Source organism: Erythrolamprus reginae, chromosome 5 (assembly GCF_031021105.1).
Source record: "Erythrolamprus reginae isolate rEryReg1 chromosome 5, rEryReg1.hap1, whole genome shotgun sequence".
In the NCBI taxonomy this organism is placed as follows: Eukaryota; Metazoa; Chordata; class Lepidosauria; order Squamata; family Dipsadidae; genus Erythrolamprus; species Erythrolamprus reginae.
Window position 1 is genome coordinate 66,555,995 of NC_091954.1, and position 21,516 is coordinate 66,577,510.

The 21,516-nt window shown below is 40.1% G+C and overlaps 1 protein-coding gene across 2 annotated transcripts in view; it reads right to left on the reverse strand.

The window, feature by feature from the left end:
* ARMH3 (armadillo like helical domain containing 3) overlaps nucleotides 1–21,516 on the reverse strand; it is a 176,754-nt gene that overhangs the window by 59,237 nt on the left and 96,001 nt on the right. For both annotated transcript variants that reach the window (XM_070752882.1, XM_070752883.1), the window contains exon 25: nucleotides 2,050–2,128. In XM_070752882.1, the coding sequence (XP_070608983.1) occupies nucleotides 2,050–2,128 (79 nt within the window). The remainder of the gene's footprint in view (nucleotides 1–2,049; nucleotides 2,129–21,516) is intronic.

Genomic DNA, 21,516 nt, shown 5'->3' on the forward strand with positions numbered 1-21,516 from the left:
TTTTGTGGAGCCAGGATAGGCATGGTCTGCGCATGGTGCATCTGGCCCAAAGGCCACTTGTTTGACATCTCTGTTGTAGAACATCTCAATCATTAATTACAGTAGAGAAAAGTGGAGCTGGACCAAGACAAATAGCTGCCTTAGTCTGCAATTCACAAAACCCAATTTCTTTTCTACAGATGGCATTTCAACACAGTTGCCAATTTTTTCTCCTCTTAACTTCTTTTACTTTCTTCCATTGGACAGGGAGAAAAGAAATCAGGCCAAATTATGAAAAAAACAAACAGTAATCTCAATTACTCTTATGAAAAGGATGCTTGGCTGCATAGCTAGAGGTATAACAAGCAGGAAGAGGAGATTATGATCCCGCTATATAGAGTGCTGGTGAGACCACATTTGGAATACTGTGTTCAGTTCTGGAGACCTCACCTACAAAAAGATATTGACAAAATTGAACGGGTCCAAAGACGGGCTACAAGAATGGTGGAAGGTCTTAAGCATAAAACGTATCAGGAAAGACTTAATGAACTCAATCTGTATAGTCTGGAGGACAGAAGGAAAAGGGGGGACATGATTGAAACATTTAAATATATTAAAGGGTTAAATAAGGTCCAGGAGGGAAGTGTTTTTAATTGGAAAGTGAACACAAGAACAAGGGGACACAATCTGAAGTTAGTTGGGGGAAAGATCAAAAGCAACAGGAGAAAATATTATTTTACTGAAAGAGTAGTAGATCCTTGGAACAAACTACCAGCAGATGTGGTAGATAAATCCACAGTAACTGAATTTAAACATGCCTGGGATAAACATATATCCATCCTAAGATAAAATACAGGAAATAGTATAAGGGCAGACTAGATGGACCATGAGGTCTTTTTCTGCCGTCAGACTTCTATGTTTCTATGAAAAAAATATGCTCGTCCAGATGTACTTTAAATAGATATTTAAGGTTTAGTGAATTCATTAATCACAAAAACACTACATTTACTACTATAATATGCCTTACTTTTGTCTACTAGAATAAAGCAGCATCCCTTCTATTGCTCTAATAGTACCTGCCAATACCTTATGAAAGAGAACATTTTGATTCCGTTGCCACCCTTATACAATTCTAAGTCATTCGTGAGGACGTCTATCTTACTGATCATGCTGCTTTCCAGGATTATAATTGTGTAGCGTCTGAAGTTCCATTTCTTGCTCATAAACTGTCTGCAACCTTAAAAAGTCAAAGATCCATTTGGACCTGTTTCCCAGAGAAAACAAAATATACGGAGCTACAAAATCTGAGCGGGTGCGGCCAACTCAACGTCACTCCCATTGAGTCACATGACCGCCCCAACTATGCCTAACCAGGTTTTGTGGCTCTGTTTTCTTTTCTATGAAATAAAGGTGTCTCTCTCTCTCTTTTCCCTTTCTCTTTCTCTGTCTCCATCTGTCTTTCTCCCGCTCCTATCGCCCTCCTTCCCTCCCTCTCATCTTTCTTTCTCTTTCCTTCTTCCCATTTCTCTCTCTCTCTCTCACTTCCTCCCACCCATCTTTCTCCCTCTCCCTCCCTCATTTCTCTCTTTCTTCCTTTCTCTCCCCTTCTTTCTCTGTAAGCTGAGGAAATGAGCCACCCCCAGCTTCTCTTTGGACAATCCTCCTCCCCTTCTCGCGACTCCCTGGCTGGCTGCGGTGCACACAGGTGGGAGGTGGCGAGCAGGTGGGAGGTGGCAGGCAGGTAGGAGGTGGTGGGCAGCTGCTCGCTTAAGGAGGGTCTTTGGATGGAACCGCTTCTCCATTCATGCTGTCTCTCTTATCTTCTCAGGGCAGGTGAGAGAGGGGAGGGCGAGGCCAGGCAATGATGGGACAGGGAGCCATAGCACGGTACCCAAAGACTCGCATATGGCTCCGAAGCTGGAGATTGCCGACCCTGTGCTATAGTTTGGTAAGTACATGTTCTGCTACCAAACTACTTTTTTCTCAACTAGATGGGGAAATAGTCCTTTCCACATGCAGTGTATATTCAAGAATGGCCTAGGTATCACTAGAAAAAAATATGCAACTCACCTGGTCTTCAGAGAGCTGTGAGATGTGATTAACAGCAGCATAGGACTCTATCTTTGGATTGAAGTGGTTGATGATAGCCCTGAAAGGGAGAAGAACGTTATGCTATACATGAAGGATATAAAGGGCTGTTCATGCTTCAGAGAATCATGCTTTCTGGATCCACCTTATGGCAATTTGCAACACGGTATTTGTTATTTGTTAACCACGGCAAGTGGCATTCCACAAGCCTGTTGACTCACAATTGAGTTATTATTCCGTGTACTCGTGCTGGCTGTTAATGAAGTTGAATTAACAGCCGGTGTTCAGAAAAGACTGCTTTAAACTGTATTTGTGTTTGACAACTCCTGAGAAAGCTCATTAGTAGTCCTTAATTAGTAAAATAAGATTTGTATAGACTCTATGTGTGCTGCATTCTTTGTGGGTCGTAGCTGGGTAGAACAGGAACAGTCAAACAAGAGCCCACAACTGGATAGTGGGTGGAGCAACAGGATCAGAATAGATCCCCCTAGGTTTTTGGGAGGATTGTAAAAGAGACTGGGTTGGGGGGTGGTGGGAAGAATGGCATTTTTAGACTTGCAAGATTGATGTTTACAAGGTAAACCAAACAATAAATACAACTAGATGAGCTAATTCTATTTTATTGTAAAATAGAATTAACAGACTCTTGCAAGACTAAGGCAACAAAAAAAATATTCACTGTCATCTTTATATCATCAATCCATTTACAACTACTATGCCCAATTACATCCATATTTCTGCACCCAACAAGGTACATCGGAATGTGAGTAATACTGGGGTTGCTGCACAAGAGAATTCTATCTAAATGATGTGCCAGCAACCAATTATCTCTGTAGCTTTGGGGGAAGGGGGGGGGGCTCACACACAGGTCATGTCACTTGACAAACATAAGAGAATAAGTTATTTTCTATTGTTCCAAGTTACTTTCTCTGTAAACGTCCTCCAAATTGAACCTTTAAAAATTAATTATATTCTTTACCTTTTACAGAACTTTTGCAAAAGTTATTTACTTTTAATTTTAAGGATTTCATTTTATCAAACAGTTGCACAGTACAATTCAATATTCCATAATGAGAAAAAAGGACAAGCAAAACCAATTTTAAGCAGACAATTCTGCTTATCTGCAAAAAGTAACTCTCAATTATTCTTTATCAAGAAAGTGAACAAGAAAAACGTCTGACTATGAAGTCTTATTTGTGATAATAAACTTTGGATTAAAACTCCACTTAATTCTATAGAAAGGGTGAGAAAATGAATTTCTTGTTTCCTTATTTTCCTTATGTGTCATTGTCAAGAAGGATTCAGTGAATTGATTGGCCATTTTGTGCCATTGCACAACTTCTATAAGGAGGCAAGGACCTCTTCCATATCTCCCCGACTACCCTGGTTCATTTTAAATAAAGCTACTTCTGTCAGACTAGTATGATTCTGTTTGCTTTGATGTGGCAAAAGTTTGTGATATTGTTTGTAAAACTTGACACATCTTGATTGCCTCAATTATTTAATTGCAATGTTATGTTTCTGTTTTATTTTACTTGAAAAAGTTTACTTGGAAAGTTTAAAACTATTTGGCTAATGTTCAGAATTCTTGAGAAGGAGGGGCGGGAGGAGAGAGAATAACTTCTTTTCTTAATTTGTTAAAAAAAATATTAAAACTACCCTCCACTTGAAACGGTAGGAAAAGCAAGTAGGATGCTTGGCTGCATAGCTAGAGGTATAGCAAGCAGGAAGAGGGAGATTATGATCCTGCTATATAGAATGCTGGTGAGACCACATTTGGAATACTGTGTTCAGTTCTGGAGACCTCACCTAGAAAAAGATATTGACAAAATTGAACGGGTCCAAAGACGGGCTACAAGAATGGTGGAAGGTCTTAAGCATAAAACGTATCAGGAAAGACTTAATGAACTCAATCTGTACAGTCTGGAGGACAGAAGGAAAAGGGGGGACATGATCGAAACATTTAAATATATTAGTCTGCGGAGAGGGGCGGCATACAAATCTAATTAATTAATTAATTAATTAAAGGGTTAAATAAGGTCCAGGAGGGAAGTGTTTTTAATAGGAAAGTGAACACAAGAACAAGGGGACACAATCTGAAGTTAGTTGGGGGAAAGATCAAAAGCAACATGTGAAAAGATTATTTCACTGAAAGAGTAGTAGATCCTTGGAACAAACTTCCAGCAGACGTGGTTGGTAAATCCACAGTAACTGAATTTAAACATGCCTGGGATAAACATATATCCATCCTAAGATAAAATACAGAAAATAGTATAAGGGCAGACTAGATGGACCATGAGGTCTTTTTCTGCCGTCAGACTTCTATGTTTCTATGTTTCTAAACAGCAGGAATAACAACTGAATCCAAAAATATACTGCTTTCCTCCATCTACTGAGCATGTAAGATTTCACTTAGCCTAACCCAGCATCATTATGCAGTGCTATGTAGTGTAGGAGCAGAAAAAATAATTAACTTTTCTGAGGCTTGGTACTTATAAAAGTTACTGATTTCTCATGAGCTACATCAAGCATGATCTTTCTTCCTACTGTGCTAGCATTTGGAGAAGGAATATTTGTTATTCATAAACTGCTGGTAGGGAACTCCTTCATTAACAATAACATGTGATTGAGAGAATATTTCAATCCATCCTTGCCACACATTTTTATTTCACCTAAGCTATTTGTTGGAGAACAGAGCATTTGCTCTACCCCATATTCTTCCTATTTATTCAAGAGTTTGCAAAATGTTACTTTTGAAATATGAGAGTTTTGTGATTTCAGTCTTTGGTAATAACAGCACTATCAATGTCTGAATAGTTGGAAATGGTTACCCAGCATACATGAAAGGAAGGCAAAAATGTACTATTTTGTCACTTACACTTAGTCTCATTAGCAGCCTATCTAGCTCACGTTAAATTGCCAGAATCCCATATATATTGGAGATATTAGAGACCATACAGTAAAAAAAGGCAACTAATCAGCCAGAAAATGAATAATCAATCAATCAGGTTTATATGCTGTCCATGTCATAGAGAGTGTCTCTGTACAACAATCTAGCTAACTACAGTAGTACCTCTAGATACGAGCTGCTCCACATGCGAGTATTCCAAGATACGAGCCAAGAGGGGAGAGAAATTTCTGTTCCAGACTCGAGCTCAAATTCGGGATACGAGCCGAGCGTCCACTAGGTGGCGCAAGAATCCTTGCTTCTGGTTATCTCGGAGGGGAAAAACAAAGTCTAAAGCCATTTGTTCCAGATACGAGTTGATCGACATACAAGCTCCCTTCTGGAACGAATTAAACTCGTATCTAGAGGTACTACTGTATTACCAATAAAAAACCTTACAGGATCAGTAGATTAGAAAACAAGACAGAAAAATAGAAGCCTACCACACCTGACAAGCCAGGGAATACTGTAACTAGTGGTGGGTTTTTTTACTGGGATCTTCTGACAACACACAGAGAACAGGATTCCTTGTTCATTCCTTAGTATAAATTACCAAACAAAGTAGTCAAACTTGTTGGTAATTTTGACTCAGAGTATGGCCATTTTAGCTAATTCCATCAAATGGGAAGAAACATATTGAGACTGGGAGTCCTTCAATCATGCCATTATGCTATTTTAAATGTACGATCTTGTCCAGAATTAGAGACCTAATTTATAATTTTTGAAACATAATTTGCCTCTGAGCAGATGTAATAGATCATTTATTGATCATGCTCATACAAATTTTATATAATCTACAGGTGCACAATTTGTGGTCTACAGAAATATGCAACTCCCACTGCTTTTAACTTCCAGGAGAGTCCCAACACAGGATAGAAGAACAAAAGGGAAAGTTTTTGTAATCACTTTGTATTCTCTCTATTTTTATTTTTATTTAAAGAAGACAATTTGTCACAAAAATGGAAGGACACTTGGATTCCCACCATGGATGAATGGCTGCAGAAACTGGTGGAGTTGGCAGAGATGGCTAAATTGGTCAAAGAAAAGAATATAAGTACCTTTGTTGCTACATGGAGACCGCTTCTGGACCTCTATTTGAAGTGGGGGGGGGAATGTTGATTTTGGGTTTTACCGATTAGATCAATTTGGTGTTATAGTAATGGCTACTTTATATTATTATGGAAAAATAAAAAGTTGAGGTTCGATGTTAATGCTTTATTTTACTGCAAAAGAGGGAGTCAGAAGAGTCAATGCTTTTCTTTTCTCACTCCCCCCCAACTCACTTTTCTTTCCTCTCCTCTTCCTCATTGTGTCTTCCTATTTGCTTTTGCATTTTTGCATTTTATTTTATGAATTAATCAAATGTTGAGAAAAAAAAGGCAATTTGTTTTTCATTTCCTTTTGATTTCAGTCTCAGCAAACTACAGTACCAGTTTGATTCCTAACTGCTATTTTTTTAAACTGTTGAGTATGGGAGAAAATTGCTATGTTTGAGGGGAGGGTGAGGGTTTAGCTTTAGAAAGATAGCTCGTACTTGAAAACTAAGTACAGTGATACCTTGTCTTCCGAACTTAATTGGTTCCAGGATGAGGTTCGTAAGGTGAAAGGTTCGTAAAACGAAACAATGTTTCCCATAGGAATCAATGAAAAAGTGATCAATGCGTGCAAGCCCAAAACTCACCCCTTTTGCCAGCCGAGGCGCCCGTTTTTGCACTGGTGGGATTCTCCTGAGAATTCCCTCCATGGGAAACCCCACCTCCGGACGTCTGCGTTTTTGCGATGCTGCAGGGGAATCCCAGAAGGGGAATTCCAGCATCGCAAAAACGGGCGCTTTTCTGGCAACAGAAGTCCGGAATTGGGGTTTCCCAGTGAGAGAAGCCTCAGCGAAATCACAGCATTTGTGAAGTCCGGAGATGGGGTTTCTCATGGAGGGGAGCCCCAGGGGAATCCCAGTAGCGCAAAAACGGGCACTTCGCTGGCAATGGCAGGTCCAGAGGTGGGGTTTCCCAACGAGGGGAGCCTTCGCCTGGCAACGGAAGTCCAGAGGTGGGGCATCCCAGTGGCGGCGGGGGGTTTATAAGGTGGAAATAGTTCGGAAGAAGAGGCAAAAAAAATCTTAAACACCAGGTTCATATCTCGAAAAGTTCGTATGACGAGGGGTTTGTAAGACGAAATATCACCGTATTACAGTAAATCTTCCTGTCTAACCTTTTTTGATTGGTTACTTGAGAGCTGCACAGTGTGTCCTCAAGATTTCACATTCATTAAGATGGCCCTTTAGACAAAATCTGCCTAAAGCAACATGCTTTCCAACATCTTCCTTGGATAAAATGTAGCATTGAAGCAGCCGTTTTCAACCTTTTTTGGTATCTGGTATTTTGGAAGACCAAGTGTGTGGGGGGAGATGGTTTCAGTTTTGCTTGCTTGCCTGCCACTCACCTTGGCTGTGTAGCCCAGCTACCAACATGCCACAAATGGGTAGTGGTCTGTGGCCTGAGGATTGGGTACTCCTGCACTAAAGGTTCTCAGCAATAAGCATTAAATGCAGTTTCTGAGAAGCCGTCTACAGCAGCCCCATGTAGACCTATAATTTCTCATTCCAGAACACAAAGCAAGGTATAATGGACTTAAGGTACAAGAAAGGACAACCTGATAGAATTTTTTTTTTAAAATCCAGCAATAAGAACAACTCTACGATTACAGTAAGTAAAGTGATGGTAGATCCTCTTCACTGGATGCATTAAGTAATGGCTACGCAACTACATATTTGGATGCTTCTGCATAAGGTTGGTCTCAACAACCTAAATGCCCTTTCCCCCACTCTGTAATTTTATAATTCCACCTATTCCCTCCCCCTGTGTTTCTGCTATTGCATGTACAACCTCATGTATTTGTGTCAAGCAAACTACTGTATTTAAAAAGAGGCAGACAGGATTCTACTTCTAGCCAGGCCTTAATCACGCAACCTCTTCCTCTGAACAAGGTTTTTCCCCCCCCCTCTCTCAGTAATAAATATAAAGTGGTTGGGTCACAGGTTAAAAGAGAACTCTAGTAGACACACAAATAAACTGAACGGGCAAAGCTAAACAAAAAGGGATAGTTTAATCTCAGAGCAAAAGTGCATTCATTTTTCAGCCTGCAGGAAGGGAGATGAGTCAAAAGCATTGAGATGATAACAGAAAATGTCTTTCATACCTGTTCACTTCCATCAAATATTGATGTATCCTTTGTGTAGCTGTTGTGGGAAGATGGAGGAGGAGGAGGAGGAAATGACAGTCTGCTTAGGCAGGCTGAGACTTCAATAGCTTTTTCAAGCTTTCCCCCTTTTATCTGGTCCTGGTCGGCTTGCAAGAGGGAAGACACTGAATGCTTTTAATTTCTTCCCTGGCACCTAATTTTCTATGTCTCATCACATTCTAGATACCAAGCAAGTGGGCCTATCTCCTGGATTTGAAGAATGAGCTAATTTTCTGCCACATCTCACAGCTGTAGATTTAAGATGTAAGTACTCTTACTCTAACTCTGCTAAATCACTGCTCTCTGACTCCTTGGCAAAAAGCAGAAGGGCAGAGATTAAATGTCTCAGTATGGCCATTTGTCATTTACCACTAACACTGCATACAATCAGTGGCTCTTGAAAACATTTTACAGTGCACATCTGCCATATAACAGCAAGAGCTTTCTTAAGAAGATGAAAAGATGCCCAAATATCTATGGATTATGGTAGTGATTACTTAGCTAGGCAGAAACATAAAGACTGTAATTTGAGGTTTTTACAATGCAATTGTTAATTAGTATTGTTGTTGCTGTTAATAATAGGGAATTAATCTAATAAATACTGCAGCAGTCTCATTCAATCAACTATTCTCAGATTCATTGTTCTCCGAAATATAACATTCAAAATAGCATTTTAAGTGAATAACTGTAGAAATGGTGGTAGACTTTAAGATAAACCCTTCCACCCTTCCACCTCTCACAATACTAGACAACACAGTATCAACAGTAGAGACCTTCAAATTTCTAGGTTCTATCATATCTCAAGACTTAAAATGGTCACCTAACATCAAAAACATCATCAAAAAAGCACAACAAAGAATGTTCTTTCTGCGCCAGCTCAGGAAGCTCAAACTGCCCAAGGAGCTGCTGATACAGTTCTACAGAGGAATCATTGAGTCTGTCATCTGCACCTCTATAACTGTCTGGTTTGGTGCTGCAACCCAACAGGACCGACACAGACTTCCGAGGACAATCAGAACTGCAGAAAAAACAATTGCTGCCAATCTGCCTTCCATTGAGGACCTGTATACTGCACGAGTCAAAAAGAGGGCGGGGAAAATATTTACTGACCCCTCGCATCCTGGACACAAATTGTTTCAACTCCTACCCTCAAAACGTCGCTACAGAGCACTGCACACCAAGACAACTAGACACAAGAACAGTTTTTTCCCGAACGCCATCACTCTACTAAACAAATAATTCCCTCAAAACTGTCAGACTTTCTACTAAATCTGCACTTCTATTCTACTAGTTTTTCTCATCATTCCTATCACCCATTTCCTCCCATGTTGACTGTATGACTGTAACTTGTTGCGTATATCCTAAGATTTTTATTAATATTGCTTCTTCATTGCTTATTTGACCCCTATGACAATCATTAAGTGTTGTATCACATGATTCTTGACAAATGTATATTTTATTTTATGTACGTTGAGAGCATATGCACCAAGACAAATTCCTTGTGTGTCCAATCACACTTGGCCAATAAAAATTCTATTCTATTCTATTCTATTCTATTCTATAAATGGAGTTGCCTTTATATTAGACAAATATACTCTGTTGACTCTGAACTACAGTAGCTGTTTAAGGACTCAAAGGCATGAATCTTAAATAATCTCTCCCATCTTTTTTTGAATAAAATTTTCTGTGGCCCTTATCCGGAGTACAACACTGCATTTTAAATTCAAACTGCTTCTAAAGCCTGATAATCAAATATTCAAAATCCTCAAAATTGGGACTAATGCGTATCTCTCCTATAATGATGTTTTCATGATAATTGATTACTGTGTATTATGGATAATATAGAATACATATATAAATACAATTCTCAAAGGTTGGGTAAGATATTTGGTATCATTTTAGCCCTCTTTGATAATGCTCAATTTGACTGCCTTCCTGAAATGTTATTTAGCTCATTAAAAAAAAAATATTTTCATATTTTGAACCATCCATCTACTTCAAAGAGGGAAATGGGTAAATGAAGGTAAATCTATTTTAATGTGTAAATATATCTTCAATGTTAGTTCAACTTTCAAATAGTATTGGTTCACTAATCAAGAGTTACACAACAGTAGGGAATGACATTTTTTAAAAAAAGAAGTTTTATAAAATCAGATGCTTTACTATAGTTTCCTAACCATTTTTTTTAGCAAGTATTGATTTAACTTCTATAACTAAGATTATATGTGGGCTATAATTTTTCTCAATGCCACAATAGATTTTGATTCTGGTCCTCTAACTTTTAAAAATGATACAGGGCTTGGCAATGGCAAAAAGTGAAAACACTTTAATCATGCTTAGTAATCTAATTAGACATTTCATTACATGCTTTTCTCCTTTAAAAGGCAAGATGCATCTGTGATTTCTGTTGGAGACATGTTTTGTGAATCCTACCTAGTTTCCAAAAGTATGTTAAAAATATGTGTTTATTTTTATATTAGAGATGCACTTTCTAATGAAAAAGAACATTTTGTTAAATCAATTTAAAGGATTGTATCTTCAACTAAATTTAAAAAAATGAAATATAGAAATGTAAATTAGATGTGTTTTCTTCTATATCTCATGCATGATTTCTATATCTACCATATATAGTCCAGTAATGGTTACAGGTAAGAACTTAGGCAATTAGTTTTAAAGGACAATTAAATTTAAAATTTTACTTTATAACCTGGTCTAGAATTAAACTTCTAAGTTCTTAAACTTTACTTTTCTGTTTAATGCTATATTATCAACAGCCAAACTAGATGCATTCTATAATTAACCACATTGGCCAATTGTTTTTAGTTATTATTTTTTTCAATCCTTGGCTCTATAGTTATGAAGTGATGAGGCTCCAATTCTACCATGACAATAATTATGGAAGTGTCTTTTGGGTGTTTATAACAGATAAGGAGGTTATAAATTGTTGTAATGTGTTACTAAAACCAATTAGACATACAGTATATTTTGTTCTCCTGAACAATGGGAAAAGATCTTTCCATTGTAAAATACTTTATGTATAAAACTTCTTCCTTCAGAAAGAAACAGCTGATTGTACTGTTAATTTTCTCCTGTCTTTTCTATGGCATATTTTTAATATTGTTATACTTATTCATTAACTGCCTTGAGGAGAAAAAATTAATCAGTATTTTTAAACATTTATTTACCAGCCAGGATCTTCTAAAAGAAATATTATTGATTGTAAAGTTACAAGGAATTATTAGTTGCCTTCCTGCTGCATCCTGCTCTACTTCCTGGCTCCAATCCTTCCCCGCAGGGAGGCGGAACCAATGAAGATGTTCCGCCCCAGACGCCTGATGGACCCAGAGGGCTTTCAGACGGCGCTTGGGGTTATACCAGAGGCACTTGTCCACAGTTCGGTGGAGTCTCTTGCGGAGGCCTGGAATACGGCTGCTGCGGAGGCTCTTGACCGGATTGCGCCTTTGAGACCTCTCCGTGGCGCTAGACCCCGTAGAGCCCCATGGTTTAACGAGGAGCTCCGGGAGTTGAAACGCCAAAAGAGACGTCTAGAGAAGCGATGGAGGAAGAGTAGGTCTGAATCTGATCGAACACTTGTAAGAGCTTTTATTAAGACTTACAAAGTGGCGCTCAAGGCGGCAAGATGCGCGTACCATGCCGCCTTGATTGCATCAGCGGATTCCCGCCCGGCCGCTCTGTTTAGGGTGACCCGCTCCCTTCTTAACCAGGGGGGAGTTGGGGAGCCCTTGCAGAGTAGTGCCGAGGAGTTTAACACGTTTTTCGCTGATAAAGTCGCTCAGATCCGGGCCGACCTCGACTCCAATTGTAAAACAGTGTCGACTGACAACGAGTCAGTCGAGGTGACTGGGGCACGTACTTGTCCACCTGTCTGGGAAGAGTTTGATCTGGTGACACCTGATGAAGTGGACAAGGCCATTGGAGCTGTGACTTCCGCCACCTGCTTACTGGATCCGTGTCCCTCCTGGTTGGTCTCGGCCAGCAGGGAGGTGACACGGAGCTGGGCCCAGGAGATTACCAACGCTTCCTTGGGGAGGGGAGTTTTTCCATCAGTCTATAAAGAAGCGCTTGTGCGCCCCCTCCTCAAGAAGCCCTCCCTGGACCCAGCTGTGCTTAATAACTATCGTCCAGTCTCCAACCTTCCCTTTGTGGGGAAGGTTGTTGAGAAGGTGGTGGCACTCCAGCTCCAGCGGTCCTTGGAAGAAGCCGATTATCTAGGTCCCCAGCAGTCTGGATTCAGGCCCGGTTACAGCACGGAAACCGCTTTGGTTGCGTTGATGGATGATCTCTGGCGGGCCCGGGACAGGGGTTTATCCTCTGTCCTGGTACTCCTCGACCTCTCAGCGGCTTTCGATACCATCGACCATGGTATCCTTCTGCACCGGCTGGAGGGGTTGGGAGTGGGAGGCACTGTTCTCCAGTGGTTCTCCTCCTACCTCTCTGGCCGGTCGCAGTCGGTGTTAGTGGGGGGTCAGAGGTCGGCTCCGAGGTCTCTCCCTTGTGGGGTGCCTCAGGGGTCGGTCCTCTCCCCCCTGCTATTTAATATCTACATGAAACCGCTGGGTGAGATCATCCAAGGACATGGGGTGAGGTATCATCAATATGCTGATGATACCCAGCTTTACATCTCCACCCCATGCCCAGTCAACGAAGCGGTGGAAATGATGTGCCGGGGCCTGGATGGGTGTCAACAGACTCAAACTCAACCCGGATAAGACGGAGTGGCTGTGGGTTCTGCCTCCCAAGGACAATCCCATCTGTCCGTCCATCACCCTGGGGGGGGAATTATTGACCCCCTCAGAGAGGGTCCGCAACTTGGGCGTCCTCCTCGATCCACAGCTCACATTAGAAAACCATCTCTCAGCTGTGGCGAGGGGGGCGTTTGCCCAGGTTCGCCTGGTGCACCAGTTGCGGCCCTATCTGGACCGGGACTCATTGCTCACAGTCACTCATGCCCTCATCACCTCGAGGTTCGACTACTGTAATGCTCTCTACATGGGGCTACCTTTGAAAAGTGTTTGGAAACTTCAGATCGTGCAGAATGCAGCTGCGAGAGCAGTCATGGGCTTACCCAGGTATGCCCATGTTTCACCATCACTCCGCAGTCTGCATTGGCTGCCGATCAATTTCCGGTCACAATTCAAAGTGTTGGTTATGACCTTTAAAGCCCTTCATGGCACTGGACCAGAATATCTCCGAGACCGCCTACTGCCGCATGAATCCCAGCGACCAATTAGGTCCCACAGAGTGGGCCTTCTCCGGGTCCCGTCAACTAAACAATGTCGGTTGGCGGGCCCCAGGGGAAGAGCCTTCTCTGTGGCGGCACCGACTCTCTGGAACCAACTCCCCCCAGAGATTAGAACTGCCCCTACTCTCCCTGCCTTCCGTAAACTCCTTAAAACCCACCTCTGCCGTCAGGCATGGGGGAACTGAAACACCTCCCCCGGGCATGTTTAATTTATGCATGGTATGTTTGTGTGTGCGTCTGTTAGTTTATGGGGTTCTTTTAAATCTTGTATAAATTTTAAAGTTTTCTGATTATTTATGATTTGTTCTATTCTGTTGTGAGCCGCCCCGAGTCTTCGGAGAGGGGCGGCATACAAATCTAAATAATAAATAAATAAATAAATAAATAAATAAATAAATAAATAAATAAATAAATAAATAAATAAATAAATAAATAAATAAATAAATAAATAAATAAATAAATTTTCTCCTCTTTGCTAAGCATATCATCGGGTTTAAAAAGAAAAGAAAGGGACTGGAGATTTTAAAGGAGCAGCTAACAAATATAAAACCAAAACATGCTGTGCAAGTATTAATAATCATTAAAAGTACAGAATAAACTAGTACTGTATAATTAACATACAAAACTGTGGACTGGTCTAATTAATCATGCCATGGCAAAATTGATTATTTTTAAAAGTACTGTATGCAGTTTTATGAAGCAATTAAGTGGGGTAAACAATTAATCCTCAAAATACTAAACCAAATGAAAATATTTCCTTTTAAGAAAATTACATTTATCATCAATGATGTATTCTAAGCGATTTATCAGATGACAACAGAATTTTACAAATTTTCTTCTCAAAATGTAATTTTTTTGTCCACCACCAACAAAGGCAACAGCCAGGGGTGTCTACAAGATATAGTTAAAAAAGTCAAGGAGAGAATCATAATTGATGCTCTGCCTGACAACAATAAATGTTTATATACAATATCAATTTAAAAACTGATAGAACTATGTTATTATACCTTTTAGAATACCTTATTCCACCAGACTTGAAATTTTGGGCTTAGAGCTATGTCGCTTTTGATCTGATCTAAATATAGTTCAAAAAATCATCTGCCACAATGTCCTACCTGTCAATGAATACTTCAGCTTCAATCGCAACAATACAGGAGAACACAGTACTGTAGATTCAAACTCAATGTAAACTTTTTGAAACTTGACTGAAGAAAGTACAACTTCGGCAACTGAGTGATCAATGCCTGGATTGCACTACCTGACTCTGTGGTTTCTTTTTTAACCTTAAACTGTCTACAGTCAACCTCATCCCATTCCTAAGAGGTCTGTAAGAACCGTGCATAAGCACATCATTTTTCCTACCGTACCTGTCTTACCCAAACCTACCTGTACCTACTTTGCTTTTGTTTATGTTTATACCAATACCTGTTATATTTTGACAAATAAAATAAATAAATTTTAAAATAAATAAATAAATATTGCATCAGAATTCTTTAGGTTATCATTAATGTGTATAGAATTGGTGTAACAGAAACAATTGTTAAAGAATACAGTATAGGAATGAGCCATTTACTGTGTATGAAGACAATCAATCTGCAATTAGTATTATCTGTAAAAGCAAGGACAAAACACACTGACCTAAGGTATCTAAAGACAATGTGAAGTAATATGATTAAAATAGAATATTGAACAACAGTTGCCCAGAAAGTAATGCACCATATTTTTTTTCTCAGCCTACAGTAATGATACGAATGTAAAACTTAAGATATACCATACATTATTTGAGTTGTCAGGAGTGCGTGTGTAAATTTTGCGTTTCTTCAGACAGCATAGCTGCAGCAGTGTTTCGAAATGGCGTCTGTAAGTGATGTATGTTACAAGCAGCATGTCGTCACTGAATTTCTCAATGCAGAGAAAGAAACTGTTGGGAACATTCACAAACGTTTGTGTACAGTTTATGGAGAATCTGCAGTTGACACAAGTACGGTTAGTCGTTGGGCACAGGGGGCATTAGAGGTGATTTGCACAGTGCAGAAATGGCTTCGTGACCAGAACAAGGAGTGGTACCGACAGGGCATACACGCCCTTGTGTCTCGCTGGAGGAAGGCCATAGAATGGGAGGGAGATTACGTGAAAAAATAGGGAGTGTAGAAGAAACATCATTCTTTCTCGTGTGTAAGTTTCATTGTGTTCAATAAATAATTGTTGAAGAAAAAAAATGTGGTGCATTACCTTCTGGGCGACCCTTGTACAAATGAAAACAATATTGCAGATCAATTTACAACGGCTCAAGGTACTATTAAGCATAAAGAATGTTGTGAAAGTTTGTTTGTTTGTTTGTTTATTCATTCATTCATTCATTCATTCATTCATTCATTCATTCATTCAATTTTTATGCTGCCCTTCTCCTTAGACTCAGGGCGGCTTACAACATGTTAGCAATAGCACTTCTTTAACAGAGTTAGGCTATTGCCCCGACAATCCGGGTCCTCATTTTACCCACCTCGGAAGGATGGAAGGCTGAGTCAACCTTGAGCCAGTGATGAGATTTGAATCGCTGACCTTCAGATCTACAAGTCAGCTTCAGTGGCCTGCAGTACAGCACTCTACCTGCTGCGCCACCCCGGCTCATTATAACCTGAAAATGTCAAGTGTTATATATTGACCACCCAAAGGGGAGAATGTTAGTACTATGTACAAAACAGCTGGGTTTGCAATATATAAAAAAACTAACAATGAATGTTTGTTTGTATTGAAGTATTATAGCTTTAAGAAGTAATGTTGCAAATTGCCATAAGAGGGAGCCAGAAGCATGATTCTCTCGCTCTGCTTTCTCTGTTCATTCCTGCTGATTCACTGCAACTGATATGGTAAGCTCTGTGTTAGTTTGATGGATTTATAAGCTGTAATGTATGTCTGATATGTAAGACAACGACAGGCTTGTAATATTATTATTGTATTGAGAGATAGTGACTGTTTAACTTGCCTGTGCTATTTCTAAAAGTAAACACTATACACTTTAATGTATCTGTCTTGTATGACTGAATAATTACTCCTATCTCCTGGATATCTGTTGGAATCCCACGTTTTCCTCTGTGCATGTCCTTGGTAACTCAAGGGTCCTGCACATTCCTTAACAACCATCATGGCTGCCATTTTGACTTCTTAAATCATACATTGCAAATATTCCTGCATTTAAGTATGGTATAGATAGATAGATAGATAGATAGATAGATAGATAGGTGGGTGGGTGGGTGGGTGGGTGGGTGGGTGGGTGGGTGGGTGGGTGGGTGGGTGGGTGGGTGGATGGATGGATTAGATGGATAGATGGATGGATGGATGGATGGATGGATAGATGGATGGATGGATGGATGGATGGATGGATGGATGGATGGATGGATGGATGGATGGATGGATGCATGGATGGATGCATGGAGGATGGTTGGATGGAGAGAGAGAGAGAGAATTATATATACAACACATGAAATTATCAGTTATTATGGCAAGCATTTTTATCTGTCCACAACACACACATTCTTTCCCTTTCCATGCATATAGAGCTATTGTACTTTGCCTATGTATACATGCTGGGAAGAAAAAGACAATTACAAATTAAGGAGTGCACATCAGAAGCCAAGGAGCTATTGATTTTAGAATTACTGGAAACTGACCACATCCTACCTAGGATGTTGAAGATAACAACAACAACAAAAAGCAACAAAACATAAATTATTTGCCTACACCCTGAATTAAGGGGTTACAGAGTTGTAAAAAGAGAATACAACATTTACATATAGTGCATATATATTCTTGAAATAAGATACAGGTAGTCCTTGACTTATGACAATTCATCCTAACATTTCTATCGCTAAGTGATACAGTTGTTAAGTGGGTTTTTGCCCCATCTTGTCATAGTTGTTAAGTGAATCACTGCAGTTGTTAAATTAGTAAGAGCTGTGGTGGTACAATGGTTAGAATGCTGTACTGCAGGCTAACTCACTGTTCACTCCAGGAGTTTGATCCTGACCGGCTCAAGATTCACTCAGCTTTTCCACCTTCCAAGATTGGTGAAATGAGGACCCAGATTGTTGAGGGCAGTATGCTGACTCTTCAGACTGCTTAGAGAGGGCTGTAAAGCAGTATATAAGTCTAAGTGCTATTGCTACTGCTAGTAATGTGGTCGTTATATAAATCTGGCTTCCCCATTGACTTTGCTTGTCCGAAGGTCACAAAAGGTGAGCACACGACCGCAGGACACTGCAACCATCCTAAAGATCAACCGGTTGCCAAGCATCCAAATTTGAAACACGTAACCACGTGGATGCTGCAATGGTCATAACTGTGAAAAATATTCCTAAGTAACTTTTTTTTGCTGTTGTAACTTTGGAGAATTACAAATGGTTGTTAAGCCAAGGATTATCTGTACATGTAGCAATGGATCACAGAGTGTTCTAAGATGCAAGCATACTATCCTGGAGTTAACCACTAATCACTATTAGAGAGGTATGTGATGGAACTGATTGCAGGAATCATAATTGTTTCTTTCTCTCACCTTCCTCTTTACATAGAAACATAGAAACATAGAAGTCTGACGGCAGAAAAAGACCTCCTGGTCAATCTAGTCTGCCCTTATACTATTTTCTGTATTTTATCTTAGGATGGATATATGTTTATCCCAGGCATGTTTAAATTCAGTTACTGTGGATTTATCTACAACGTCTGCTGGAAGTTTGTTCCAAGGATCTACTACTCTTTCAGTAAAATAATATTTTCTCATGTTGCTTTTGATCTTTCCCCCAACTAACTTCAGATTGTGTCCCCTTGTTCTTGTGTTCACTTTCCTTTTAAAAACACTTCCCTCCTGGACCTTGTTTAACCCTTTAATATATTTAAATGTTTCAATCATGTCCCCCCTTTTCCTTCTGTCCTCCAGACTATACAGATTGAGTTCATTAAGTCTTTCCTGATACGTTTTATGCTTAAGACCTTCCACCATTCTTGTAGCCCGTCTTTGGACCCGTTCAATTTTGTCAATATCTTTTTGTAGGTGAGGTCTCCAGAACTGAACACAGTATTCCAAATGTGGTCTCACCAGCATTCTATATAGCGGGATCATAATCTCCCTCTTCCTGCTTGTTATACCTCTAGCTATGCAGCCAAGCATCCTACTTGCTTTCCCTACCGCCTGACTGCACTGTTCATCCATTTTGATACTGTCAGAAATCACTACCCCTAAATCCTTTTCTTTTGAAGTATTTGCTAACACAGAACTGCCAATACAATACTCAGATTGAGGATTCCTTTTCCCCAAGTGCATTATTTTACATTTGGAAATATTAGACTGCAGTTTCCATTGCTTTGACCATTTATCTAGTAAAGCTAAATCATTTACCATATTACAGACGCCTCCAGGAATATCAACCCTATTGCACACTTTAGAGTCATCGGCAAATAGACAAACCTTCCCTACCAAACCTTCCCCTATGTCACTCACAAACATATTAAAAAGAATAGGACCCAGAACAGACCCTTGTGGCACACCGCTTGTAACCTGACTCTGCTCAGAATACTCGCCGTTAACAATAACTCTCTGATGTCTACGCTTCAGCCAGCTGCAAATCCATTGAACTATCCAGGGATTAAGTCCAATCTTCACTAATTTATCTATCAGCTCTTTATGTGGAACCGTATCAAAGGCTTTGCTGAAGTCCAGGTAGGCAATATCCACGGCACCACCTTGATCCAACACCTTTGTGACATAGTCAAAGAACTCAATGAGATTAGTCTGACATGATTTGCCTTCAGTAAAGCCATGCTGATTTGGGTCCAATAAGTTATTGTTTTTTAGGTGCTGATTTATCCTCTTTTTGAGTAGAGTCTCCATCATTTTAACTACCACTGATGTCAAGCTAACTGGCCTGTAGTTACCAGCTTCTTCTCTACTGCCAGGACAGTTTCCCAGGACAGTTGTCTATTTTCCCCCCCCATTCTAATGGCCTATGCATACTTTTACCAAAGTTATCTCTGCACTGTGTACAGTTTGCCAGAACAGCTACAGAAATCTTTTTCCCTCTTAGGATCATTCTCACATCTTGCTATCCAGCAGATGCTCTGCTGTTCTTAAAAAGACCTAATGTCATCATCAATTTCAACTCATTCTCAGGCCATTACATTACATTTATCTCTGCTATTTTAGTGTAAAATGTAATGTTCTGGCACTACTTCTGATACAACCTTTGCTATAAGATCAGCCTAAGTACTTAACAGGCGCACTTATCTGGACACATTATCAAACCCAGGATTACAGCTCTATTGGTCAAGCAGTAATAGATCTTCCTTTAAAAAAAAGAATGAGTGCATCTATAAATGTGGATGATAGCACTAGAATCAAAAAAGAGGGACTGAAGAACTCCTAGGCTGGTGGACAAGAGAATGTTGTTTTCCCTGCTCTTTCCTTGTGCGAATTTCACTCTCAATCCTAACAGAAGAATCTAAACCAGGAAGGAAGAGCGGTGGAGTTGACCAAGTAATAGCTGGGCTACTTTTGGTCATGATTTTTTTAATGGAATAGTGCTATTTTTGGAATAGCAGAAAAAACATGTTCAAAAACAGCTAATGAAATACAGTAATAAAAAGTATTTGTGAAGAACCAGAACAAAGTTTAACAGATAGCCAAATCTATTGGTTTATCCATCTGTTAAAATATGCTTCATTACCAGTCCATGGAGAAGGGCGGCCTATAAATTAGATTAAATACATAAATAGAATAGAATAGAATTTATTGGCCAAGTGTGATTGGACACACAAGGAATTTGTCTTGGTGCATATGCTCTCAGCGTACATAAAAGAAAAAGATATATTTGTCAAGAATCATGTGATACAATAATGATTGTCATTAAATGAGTAAGTAAGTAAGTAAATATAAATAAATAAAATTATTTGTGGGGTACTCAGGCCAAAGGGGGTACAGGAAAAATTCAACATAATAGAGGGACAGAGAGGAAACCTGGAAACCATCGAGTTCAATTCCCTGTTCAATTCAAGAACAGCAATAGAGAATTCTGTTATATTATCCCCAATAGATAACTGCCCAGTTCTTCCACAGGCCTGCCTATTCTCTCTATGGCAGACTGAACAGCTCTTACAATGAAGAAATTTCTACTAACTGTTGTGATTCAGCCTGAGGCTCCTCAGGGACCGGCTGGAGCTCTGCCGGATCCATGCCCAGAGGAGGAGGACAGTGAACAGGAGGGGGAGGACCAGGCAGACGGGGGAGAGGAACGTCAGGAGGAGGAGGAGGGAGAGCAGCCTAAGACCCCCCCAGGGGGGGGGGGCTCTCCCCAGCTAGTAGCCTGGATTCATTGGATGAAGACGCACAGGCTATAATAGACATGAGGCAGAGACATGCAGCTCAAAGAAGGGGCCAATTAGAAATATATTTCCATCCCTGAATTGGCAACAGCTGGGTTTGGGTGTGGTTCTCCTCAGCAGGGTTGAAAAGGCAGGCCCGCCCTTACAGTCTTGTGGAGAGTTATCAACTGGGAGTCCTGTGACCTTGCTTCGATTCTTGGCGTCTCTGATCTTGGCTTGTGGCCTAGAAGGCTGAAAGACTTGGGGGAGGCGTGGGTTTTATTATCTCCAGTGTTGTTTTTGCCAGCAAGAATCCTGTTTTATTGCCTGGCCTTCGTGAAACCTCTGTGAAGCTTCATCGTGTTCCTGTCTGTAAGAACAGTTTTTGTTACCTGTGTTTGCTTTCCAGTATATAAACTGCCTTTGCTTTTTACCAGTGTGTCTGGATACTCTTTTTGGTTGGTGTTGGCATCTGGGGGGACCCAGACAGAACACTAACAGTTATCCAAAAATCTGTTTTCCTACAATTGCCACCCAGTGATTCTATATGACTCTCTATAATGGAAAACAATTCTGCTCCTTGTTATTCATTACATTTCTACCAGTATTTCAAGGCTATGATTCACCTCTGCTTAATCTTCTCAACTTTAGG